The 12,569-nt window shown below is 32.5% G+C and overlaps 1 protein-coding gene across 1 annotated transcript in view; it reads right to left on the bottom strand.

Moving 5' to 3' along the window:
* GRIK2 (glutamate ionotropic receptor kainate type subunit 2) overlaps nucleotides 1-12,569 on the bottom strand; it is an 851,151-nt gene that overhangs the window by 381,381 nt on the left and 457,201 nt on the right. Inside the window, exon 7 of the mRNA XM_074187246.1 lies at nucleotides 945-1,088. Coding sequence (XP_074043347.1) covers nucleotides 945-1,088 — 144 coding nt within the window. The remainder of the gene's footprint in view (nucleotides 1-944; nucleotides 1,089-12,569) is intronic.

The following is a 12,569-nucleotide window of genomic DNA, read 5'->3' as shown; positions in this document are numbered from 1 at the left end:
CCATAGGATTCAAAACTATTTAAAATTGAAAAGCATTTGCAATTTCAAAGAGCACTGACCTGGGGATGCAGATGGCTGGAGGATGAATATTCTAACTTCACATGATTAGTTCATCATATGACTAAGGGCAAACAGTATAGTTCTATTCAAAGTGGAATTATGAAAAATAGTGAAATAAAATAAAATTGGTTTGATTCTCAACTCTTCCACTAATTTGGGAAATAATGATGGGCAGGTTGCTTCACCTTGGTGAGTTTCTGTTTCCTCATATATCAAATAGGAAGGGGGTATGAATGAGATGATCTCTAAGGACTCCTTGCTCTAAACTTATAATAGAATTATAGGCTTTTTAAATTCATAGCTTATGTGTAAATTGTTTATATTGTTAAAATAATTGGATATTATGTCCAGAAAACTACTGGAAAATGAAATATAGATATTTCCATTATTAGAACCCATTAATGTAAATTATCACATAAAACATCAGTTTATTATAAAAATTGTATTAACATAAAGAAATAATTTATGGATTTTAATAACAAATTCTGAAAAAAATGATAAGCATAAATTTAAATAGAAAAAAATTATAAAGAGAAAAGTAATACTACAGAAAAGCACCCACCCAACAAAGTTTTCATGTTTAACTCTTTGGCTTGATTTACTCTATCATAGACTCTGAAGAAGTTTGTCTAACCAAATATCCCACATATTTACAATACACTTTACCCCACCCTTTCAGTATTCATTATTAAATAATTGCTCTTTCAATAATGGTATCAACCATTTTCAAATGAAAATACCAGTTGTTCTAGGTAAAAAAGAGAGAATTATACTGGGAAAGGTCCAATGTGCTAGAAAACAAAAACACTAAAAGTATATCATTTGGATTAATGCAACTTGAGGACAAAAGAGACAAAGCTACATTTTTTTTTTTAGAGACATACCTCTTTAATTAGACTCATAAAGCGGGTCCCAAAGCGCCATGGCTTGTGCCGATTACATTGTAATGAACTAACAGTCATTTGTGGAAACTGTTGGACAGCAACTGACACCACATGGACAGCATCATACATTAGAGCTGCATCAGTCTGAAATTAGAATAAAATCAATGCAGTGAAAATGATGTGTAAAATAGAATCAAGGTCTCAGAAACATATGGGCAACTGTCTTTCTTCAAAGAATACAAGGCCACTTAGTCATTCTATTGAATAAGACATTGTCAGGTGACTCTTTCCTTTCTTAAGTGAGATCCTCAGCTGCAAATTATTTCAAGGACACTAGGAACTGTGGAAAACAAATTTTACATAAAAATATCATGATATATAGATAATTAGTTGAGAAAATGGATATGTCTATATGTACATAAACCAGACATGATGTTTCACTGGTATAAGAAACACCCTGATGAAAAAAAAAATTCCATCTATCTGTGCAGTACAAAATCTTTTCTTCACCTAACAATATTATAGATTGGGTTAGATCATTGAGAGTTTATGTGACTTGCCTATAATTATACAACCAGCATATGTCAGAGGCAGGAATAGAATTCAAGTTTTCCAAGTTTCAAGAAGCTCTCCACTATACCAAGCTGCCACAGATAAATAATTGAAAGTTAATTAGATAGATCCAGCTAAAGATTAGACGATAAAGATGCTAGATAGGCAGATTGATACATATACAAATACACAAAAAATACTTAATATATTAAACTATATAATTCATACATATGCATATCTGTAATATAGATAATCAATTGCTATATACAATAAAAATTAGATTCCAAAAGTGCCTGCCTAATTATCTTACTAAAATACAAGCCCTATGCTTCTTTCATCTAAGATTTTTAGAAAGGTTCCTTTGCAGATTAAGACTGTGTTTTCAGGTCATAGTACAATTTACTAATCTCCCCTTCAGGAAACCAGCTTAATTCTCCTGACATTAATTTTTCCCTTAAATTTCTAAATGAATAAAAGATGACTTAAGTTGTCTAACTGAAATGAATATTAATCCTCTCGTGTCTGGATTCCCTCAAATGAATATCCTCTTTAGGGGCTGTGTATGACAAAAAGTTTTGTGTAGTTAAAACAAACCAGAAGCTCACTGTGTTCTCAAGTGCTGTGTTAAGAGTGCACTAACACTGTATTTGACAGATAGATGCAAGCCCTTGCATCCGAGAAGAGGACCTTCTTGACACCACTGGTGGGAATGAACTTTGTTCCATCTGTTTAGTTTGCTTTAGAGGAAAGAGACCTATTTCCCCTTCTCATCTATTTAATTAGTCAGCCATGAAATGAGTTCCAAATAGACAGAACCCTGTAGATTACTGCATTTGCCACAATGCAGTGTAATGGCAAATTAGCAAGGATCAGATGTTTCACATATATGCATCCCACTGTGTTTTACAACATAAAATGCAGGTGTGCAAAACAACATTTATTTTCATTACATGTTTCAGCATTTCAGAAATCTACTAATATGGCTCAGATTTTTAATCAAAGTAGCGATGCCTTTTGATTCATGCCCAGGTTGGATTTAAGTGGGGCAGAGTTGCATGAAATCATCAGACTCATTCTCTCTTCCAGAGTCATCACAGTCCAGTGGGTAGACAAAAGTCAATATATGAATACACACACACACACACACACACACACACACACACGGCTGATTTCATATAATATTCTATTTGAAGAGCTCTGAGTAGACATAGCATCTCAAAACAAATTACATTAATTATAAGACATGTGCTTATCATATAGTCTTATTTTTCTGTACTCTTGGCACTAAATAATGTTTGACTGCTTTTTTTAAATTTCTTACCCAATTGACTGAATGAGAATGATTATTTTGTCATGTAGATCCAGACAGAGAAAATTTGTCAGTCAGTGGTACTCCCACAAGATTACAGGGATATATTTGTTTATCCTAGAATTGCATTATGTGGCACCATTCCCTCTATATATCTAAATTTATTTTAAAAAATGGTCCAATGATAATGATTATAGACATAAAAAACTGAATCAAATTGCCAAAAATAGAATTTAAATTATTAGCTGTATCTCATCTTTTCCCACTATTATCAGATCACAATAGAGAGAGAGTAGTCTTATAGCTCAGAATGCTATGTAACCAATCACAATGTATAAACATTAAATCATAATCATTAATGGAAAGTACTTAATAAAATTTCAAATACTAAGGCAGTATCTAGCATTTATTAAGTGCTTTCTATGTGCCAGTCACTGTGCTAAGTTCACAGCCTTTTTTCTTAAAGAACTCAGTCTGAGAGAAAACAACATACAAATAACTATGTAAAAATAATATATTTGCAGCATAAATTAGGGGTAGCTGCAGAGAAAAGGCACTAATATTAAGGAGGAAGTATTTTTTGAAAAAAGTTGAGATTAACTGAGACAATAGAAAACAGAGAAAGGAGAATGGAGAATGATCGAGGAATGGAGAAGAGTCAGGGAAAATATTTTGAGTCAGCAGATGGAGCATTATGTGTGAGGAACATCAAAAAGACAAGTGTCTTTGGATCAAAGAGTACTGGAGGGGAGTAAGGTATACACAACTGAGAGGACAGGGTTTTGAAGGGTCTTAAAGACATTTCATAGCACAAATGGTCAAGAATAATGAGGGAAGTAATAAAAAAGTACAAAAGAAGGTGGCCTAGTTGTTGCAGATCTAAACTATTTTATAAAGCAGCAATTATCAAAACCATCTGTTATTGGCTAAGAAATAGAGAAGTGGATCAGTGGATTAGATTAGGTACAAAAGAACTAGTAGTAAATGACCATGATAATCTACTGTTTGATAAACCCAAAGACACTAGTTTCTGAGATAAGAACTCACTATGCAATAACAATTGCTGGGGAAAATGTAAAGTAGTATGGCAGAAACTAGGCATACCCACATCTTTCATCCTTTACCAAAGTAAATTCAATATAGGCACAGGATTTAGACATAAAGAATCATACTGTAAACTAATTAAGATAATAAGAAACAATCTGGAGAGAGGGAGAAGTTTATGACCAAACAAGTGATAGAGAACATCAAAAATTGTCAAATGGATGATTTTGACTATATTAAATTAAACAGGTTCTGCATAAATAAAAGCACTTCAGCCAAGATTAGAAGAAATGCAGAAAGCTAGGAAAAAATTTCACAACTAATGTTTCTAACAAAGAACTCATTTATAAAATATATAAAGAATTGAATCAAATTTATAAGATTACAAATCACTCATGAGTTGATAAAGAGACAAAGATTATGAACAAGAAATTTTAAGATGAAGAAATTAAAGCAAATTATAGTCATGAAAAGATGCTCCAAATCATTAGTTATTAGAGAAATAAAAATTAAAACAACTCTGAGATACTACCTCAAATGTATCAGATTGGCCAATATGACTAAAAAAGGAAAATGATAAATCTTGGGGAGGACATAGGAAAATTGGGACACTAATTCACTCTTGATGAACTTGTGAACTGATCCAATCATTCTGGAGAGCAATTTGCAGATGTGTTCAAAAGACAATAAAATTGTGCTACCTTTTGATCTAGCAATACCTACTGGGTCTATATTGCAAACTGGTCATTAAAAAATGTAAAGAGCTCCACACATACAAAAAATATTTATTGCAGTTTTTTTGGTAGTGACCAAGAATTATAAATTGAAGAGATGTCCATCAATTGGGCAATGCCTGAACAAGTTATGGTGTATGAATGCTATGGAGTACCACTGTTTTTAAGAAATCATGAGCAGCAGGACTCTGGAAAAGTATGGGAAGTCTTGTATGAACTGATGCTGAGTGAAGTGAGCAGAACCACGAGAACATTGTATTATACATTCACAACATTGAGAGATGATCAACTATAATGGACACAGATCCATAGGAAAATATGGAATCCAAAAACTTGCAAATGGATGAATTTGGTATGTAACTGGAAAAATAAAATAATAAGTGTTTTAAAAAAGTTTTTCATACTATTGTAACAAATAAATATAACTCACTATGAACTGGGGAAGGAAATGGTAAACCACTACAGTATCTTTACCATGCAAACCCAAAATGGGGTCATGGAGAGTTGGACCTCACTGAAAATGACTGAACAATACCACCACAACAATATTTACCAATTAAATGATTTCATGTGACTTCATACTTTAAAACACTTTGAATCTTTCATGATTAAGTTAATGTTCAGTGTGCAGGACATAGTTGTTAGAGTACTGGATTTAGAATAAGGTAGAACTAGCTATGCCTTAGACCTCATTAGATATATTAATTAGACAATTCACAATTTTTCTGGTTTTCTATTTATTTATCTGTAAAATGAAGGGGTTATACTAAATGACTCCAGATATATCTTCCACCTATAAATTATGATCATATGATCATATGAATTTCAAATGGCTCAAAAATAGTAATAATGACCAAAAGTATATGAAAAGGTGAAATAATTTGCTAACAAGCTGAAATGAAAAGTTACTGATAACAATGAAAACTCAAAAGAATTTTTACATGAATATGAATATTGTCTTTTTAACATAATTTGCCAGGTTTTTTTTCAAATTGCATTAACTACTGTCAGCATTAGTATTCAGAAAGTAGAGGTGAGTTTCAAGCCTAGGGTTACTCTTAATATAATGAATGACAGTTCTACCCTGTTATTTCCTTTAGAAGTAAAAGACACATATTCAAGTGGCTTAAAATTACTCCTTTCATGAAATTACAGTCAGAGAAAATTTTACAATTTTCCAGAGAACTGGCTATATGTTTCAGCTAGAATTAAATAATTCACTTAAGAGGGAAAAAGTTTAAATCACTAAGGTCTTCTCCTAGCACTTCTCAAAAGTAATGGAGAAATTTATATTTTTCCTAAAGATCACACTAAATTGAAAAATCCAAGCAAATAAAATTTCATGTTTCACCATAGAAGAATGTGTTGTATTTGGGATTTTGAAGTTCTTGATACATAGACTTTGATTTGTTTTGTTTTTAATTGACTGAGCAGGTAGTGGTTTTCAAATTACATTTGGCCTCCAGCATCCTAAATTTTCTGAAAATATCTAGAAACTTTCTACTTTAAGGAATTACAAAGAAAACATTTTCTAAGTTTCATTAAAATTGACATTAATCATGGAATTTTAAAAATTCTGGCATCAAAGATGAAAATACACTAAAAATTGCCTATTATTCACAAGTATGGCATTCTTCTTCATGTTACAGGTAAAGTTAAAAGTCATTATTACTTATAAAATGATAATCTAAATATAAACATTTGTTTATTAATTGTAAACTTAAAAAAATTCTCCTTCATACTGTTTTCACTACACTAAAAATTAAAAATAATACCCACATAAAAATAATCATACTCCATTGAAACAAGTTTTTACATTGGTGACATCTAAAAATATATATCTCATTTCCATCACTTCCCTGACAGATGGGAAGGCCATATTTCATTTTTCAAACTTATGATTTAATATTGCACTGATCAGTTTATTTGAAGGTGTTTTTCTTTGTAAAGTTGCTCTCATTTCATAAATTGAAATTATAAAAACATAAATTATCAATAAAATACAAAACTGCATATAGTATTCTTTTTATTTGCAGTGTACATGTAGGGGGATTGTGCAGACAAAAATATTATGTCCTACAGTGTTCATATGGGTTAAATTAAACAATACCCCTGCTTAATTAAAACATCTCTGAGGTACCACCTCACATCTATCAGACTGGTCAATATGACCAGAAAGGACAATGATCATTGTTGGAAGGGATGTGGGAAATCAGGGACACTAATATATTGTTGGTGGAACTGTGACTTCATCCAGCCTTTCTAGAGAGCAATCTGGAACTATGCCCAAAGGACAACAAAAATGTGTGTACCCTTTGATCCAGCAATAACAGTACTGGGCCTATTCACTGAAAAGATGATGAAAAGGGGTAAAAATATCACTTGTACAAAAATGTTCATAGCAGCCCTGTTTGGGGTGGCAAAGAATTGGAAATCAAGTAAATGTCCTTCAATTGGGGAATGGCTTAACAAACTGTGGTATATGTGTGTCATGGAACACTAGTGTTGTATTACAAACCAGGAGGGATGGGAATTCAGGAAAGCCTGGAGGGATTTGCATGAACTGATGCTGAGTGAGATGAGAAGAACCAGAAAAACACTGTACACCCTAACAACAACATGGGGGTGATGATCAGCATTGATAGACTTATTCATTCCATCAGTGCCACAATCAAGGATAATTTGGGGCTGTCTGAGATGGAGAATACCATCTGTATCCAGAGAAAGAACTGTGGAATTTGAACAAAGACCAAGGACTATTACCTTTAATTTAGAAAAAAACTGATATCTTATTGTCTGATTTTGCTATCTCTTTTACTTTATGTTTCTTCCTTAAGGTTACAATTTCTCTCTCATCACATTCAACTTGGATGTATACCATGGAAACAATGTAAAGACTGGCAAATTGTCTTCTGGGGGGGGGGGAGGGAAGTAAGATTAGGGGAAAAATTGTAAAACTCAAAATAAATAAAATCCTTAAAAAATACCCCTGCCTTTAATTTTTTTTTTCATTTTAATTAGGAAACATGGAAATTGAATTGGACATTATATAGAAATACAAAGGTAACAAAATATCCCTATATAGGGAGAATCATGATTAATAAATAATCAATGGAAGGACAATTAGGTACCAGAATTTATTGTGGTTCACCAAGTGGATATATTCTTAAATTGCAAGCCCTTTAGGGAAAGTTTTTTTTTATTTATTTATACAGCAACAGTATTTTGCATGTAATAAGCATTTTTTGTTAAATTAAAGGGAGCTTAACCCAGCATGATATGAATTAGAAAGGAACTTTATTATTTCTGAAGAAACTGACAATAATAGAGCATTAAAGAACAAATTTTAGAAAGATTACAAAAGATACTGGGATAAATAGCTGAAAAGAAAAGAAGTTAAATTTAAGGGCATAAGAATAGAAATGTTACTAAACTGGAGTAGTTTGGGATTAATTAAATCTAAACTACCTAAATTAAATTTTAATTTATCTAAAAGTGATCATCAATTGTATTCTAAAGGAGTTAGATATGATCATTGCCTCTTGCATACTCTTTAGACCAGTAATTGATAAATGGAGAAGAAATGTGTATTTAGGACTCAACAAGGATCTTAAGATAGTCGAATTCAACACTCCCGTTTTACAGATAAGGAAATGAGATAAGGAAAGTGATTTGTTCTGGAGTATTTGAGCACTTGGCAAATTTCAGATTTGAATTTAGCTTTCATGACTAAAAATTCAGAAATCTTAACTTCCTGATCCCACATTTATTGAGTCTTATCATGGATCATTCTAACATGTAAACACTTCACTGGATCTGTGAACTAGGGCATAGGTATAGTCCTTCCATTTTTCATTAAAAGATCTCTTAAAATCCATGAAACAATTTTTCTGGTCAACCAAACTAGTATCTCAAAGATGCACATATGCCACGGAAAATAATTGAAATATTATTTGAATTCTTACTAACATGCAGTCTACTGGGGCGGGATTCTACTTTCCACAACTGAGAGCTATTGCAACAGAAATTGATCTGGACACAGAGTGAAATTTCATCTACCTCAAGTTACCCCATAACTGATGAGGTCTCATAGTGTTGAAGGAACCATGAAGTATGCTTTCAGAGGCAATGTTTATTTCTTTTCACTTAAAATAAGTGATTATGCATATTTTTAAAGGGCTGCAAAAACAGTCACCTTTCAAAATTTTCTGAAAATAAAAACTATTTGTCTGTTTTAACTTTGTTTCTATCAACTCAAAACAATCTGACTTACAAAGAGAAAATGCACAGTTAAACTATTCTCTGTATCTTTTGTCTTCCCTGTTACATGAATCTATGCATTCTAAACTATTTTAAAAGTGCATTTAATATGATTATATCTTATGTATTATATATTAAATAATATTGTATACATTACATTTCATAAATGATATTATAATATTTTACGTAAATAGATTTGTTCCTGGATTTTTCTCCTGAATAAAGGAGTTACCACCTTGTTGTTCCCAAGTATGTCAAAGTTCTAGGGGACAGATGTTGTATATAACTGATTGATCTATTCAATTTTTGTCATATTTAATGTTCATTGAACAACCACATTGCCTAAAGTAATATAAAGTGATTTGGGATAGTTTTATGTACTATAATTTAAAGAGAGAAGGGAAAACAGGAAGGGTGGGTGATCCTAAATTGTCCCAGACTTCAAGAAGCTTCTAGTCCACTGAGAAGTAAGAAACTATAACAGATACATAAATAAATGCAAAATTTGTTCAGCAATGCAAAACAGTTTCAAGAAAAAAGCAATTTATAAATGAAGGGGGGTTGGGGTAAGGAAATCCAAAAGGCACTGAATAGAAGTTAACATCTAAGCTGTATTCTGAATTAAACTAGGATTCTTTGAGATGAAAGTGGATAGGAAATACATTCTAGACATAGAGGGCTAATTATTTAATATAAGATCATGGAAAAGGTACCGCTAACTAACCAATTTGACTGGAATGAATGTATGAAAAGGATAATAATATAAAATTAGAAAGATAGATGGGATTCAAAGTGTATAGGACTCTAAATTCCAGTCTTTGGTTTTAATAATTCCATGTTGGAGGTAAGAGAGAAACACTGAATATATTAAAGAAAGGGAGTAACTTAAACATTTTGTCTATGTATATCAGTTAGAAGTTATTCTGAGAATGGAGTATAATAAGAAAAACACAAATAATATTAAATCACAACACAAAAACTTGAGAAAGGATTGGCACTGCATTGACTGCTTGTTGTTTGTTCATTGTTTTCAAAGAGGACCATGAATTCAGGAAGGTGATGTCATGACTTGAAATAAATTGAATTTAAGTGAAGGAGGGCTGTGCAATATCACCAACCTCAGTCTTTCCTATGGAAATATCTGGGTCCAGTGACAATGTATAGAACAAAATGACTGAAGAATAAAACCTTAGCCTTTTTAAGCTAAATTCTTTTTCAGGTCTCTGACTAAGGCAATCCTCATTCAATAATTAAAGTTATGTAAGAATTGAGATGAAAAACCTCTTATTCCTAGTCAAAAAAATCAAACTGATAGGGGAAGACGTTCATAGTTTCCGGGAAAGGAGAGGGGAAATGAAGAAAAAGGAGAGAAGAGGAGTTGCTCATTGGGAATTGGCTTCTCACAGTTAAACTGATTCCCTTAAAAGTCAAAATGACATCCTTTTGATTATCAGATAATCTTCTGCTGGTGAAGATAGGATTTTTCCCAGTGTAGGGGCAAAGGAAGTCCTCCACCTGATCCAGACCTTCTAATGTCCTAAACCTCCACTAGTTAAAAGAATCAGGGTCACATATTCATTCTTTCCATTCTCTATGAGATGGTGGGTGGATTGGGATTTTCACATTCTCTTCCCTACCTTTGTCAGCCAAATGTTTTATTTAAACATTAAGAAAAATAGCTATCAGGGAGTTCTGAATCAAGTGTGATAACACTTTACCATCCAGCAAAAACTCATTACCTCCCAAAGGTAAAGTGAACCAAATCTGCCAGCCACAACTCAAAGCAGAGAGGAATGTTAGTGGTCTCAGTCCTCTTCCTAAATGAATTTATAGTAACAGATCCAGTGAACACATTTATCTTTCTCTTAAATAAGTGCAGGCAGGTCCCTTTTGAGATTCGAATGCCAGCTGGCATGTGGCAAATACATTCTGCAACTTCTAATTCTCAGGCTCAATTCATTTTTGAATTCCCATCTGAAGTACAGTATGAGGCACAGAAAAGTAATGTGAACTAATAGAATAGAATGGGATTATGAGGTCTAGCAACACTAATTATTTGTCCCTTCAACTACAAAAAAAAATGCTTTCAATCTGTTTCTACATCTGCGAAATTTGAATAATTACAGATGTTGACCTTTCTCAACACTAGACTTATGAAATATCACTCCTTTAGTCATCAACCCCATCAGGAAAAAAAGCAACCCTAAAAGGTAAGAAAAGTAGTGTTATTAGCAGGAAGGGGAGAGAATATAAGCTGTATAGACTAACCATAAAAAATCACAAGTAAACAGACATTCAGAGGCAGAAGAAAATGTTTATTAGGGGGGATCCCTGTTTTTATTGCTAATACTCCATCTGATTAATATAGGGAATGATTTAGGTTTCTAATTTCTCTAGATTTAGGATGAGTCAAGTACATAGACTATATATATACAAGTAGATAGATACAGTATCCCTTCAGTTAATCTTATTATTAAACAAATATACTTCAAGGAGTTCAAAATCAATGAAAATTTACTTAAGTAAATAAAATATTCATAATATTTTAGATTGTTAAAATGGAAATGAATAGGATTATCCAGAAATATGACTTTTTAAATATAGATTTTAAAATTATTTTTTAAAAACTCAATTGAACAAATCTTACTAAAGTGCCTACTTAAGTAGTTTGTAGACAATGGAAAAGTAAAAGTCAAAATGAAACACTTCAGTTTGTAGACAATGGAAAAGTAAAAGTCAAAATGAAACACTTCCTGATTACAAAGAACTTATTATATACTACTGGTTCTACAAAAAGGAAATATGTACTTAGGTGGTAGCACTTGACTGAGGTGAATTTTGAAGGCTTTTCTGTATTTTGTCCAACCCTCCACTCCTTTCAAGTTGATTTTCTTCCCCCATCTAAAAATAATTTTTGAATATACTTGTAATTATTGTTTCCCTCCAATACCATGTAAGTTCTTTGAGGGAAAAGGTACTTGATTTTCATCTTTATAACCCCTAGTACCCAATATAGTAACTGGCATGTATCAAAAAGCTGGACAACAAAATGTAGCTGGAAGGACTGGAGTTTACAGATGGAATCCAATCATCTCATTTCATAGTTGAGGAGACTGAGGCCCAGAGAACTAAAGTGACTTGGCCAAGCTCACACAGGTAGCAAGTGCCAGAGCTTGACTTTGAACCCAGATCCTTTGACTTAAAGCCTGTGTTTTTTTCACTTACTTCAAAAGGGCCTAAGCAAATGTTTATTGAATTGAACTGAGAATAACAAGGGGTTCCAAGAAGCAGAATTGACTGTGGAGACCATTTAAGAAACATGTTCAAAAAACAGAGGTGAAAGATAATCTGCTACTCATAGAAAAGGCCAAGTGGGATGTTTTGGTTAGAACACAGAAAGAATAATGGAAAAGCAATGAGGAAAGATACCTTGGAACTAGGATGATATGGATTTTGAATATCAGAGGAGTTTGTGCTTTTTCTTAGAAGTAATAGGGGTCCATACCCTTTATTGCATACTGGAGTGATATGGTCATCCTATCCTCAAACAATTCCTTCACCACATAGACACTATATTTAAAAGACTACCTCACAAAGAAAGATTATGGCATTAATGGATCTAGGGGATGAGAGGGAGAATTGGTGGCCATGACCATAATGATATAATGTATCAATGAGGAAAAAAACCTGAAATATAAGGTACCAGAGTTGTTACCAAATCTATCA

This window comes from Macrotis lagotis, chromosome 5, assembly GCF_037893015.1.
Source record: "Macrotis lagotis isolate mMagLag1 chromosome 5, bilby.v1.9.chrom.fasta, whole genome shotgun sequence".
NCBI lineage: Eukaryota > Metazoa > Chordata > Mammalia > Peramelemorphia > Peramelidae > Macrotis > Macrotis lagotis.
Note: the sequence above shows the minus strand (reverse complement) of the source record. Positions and strands in the feature narration are given on the sequence as shown.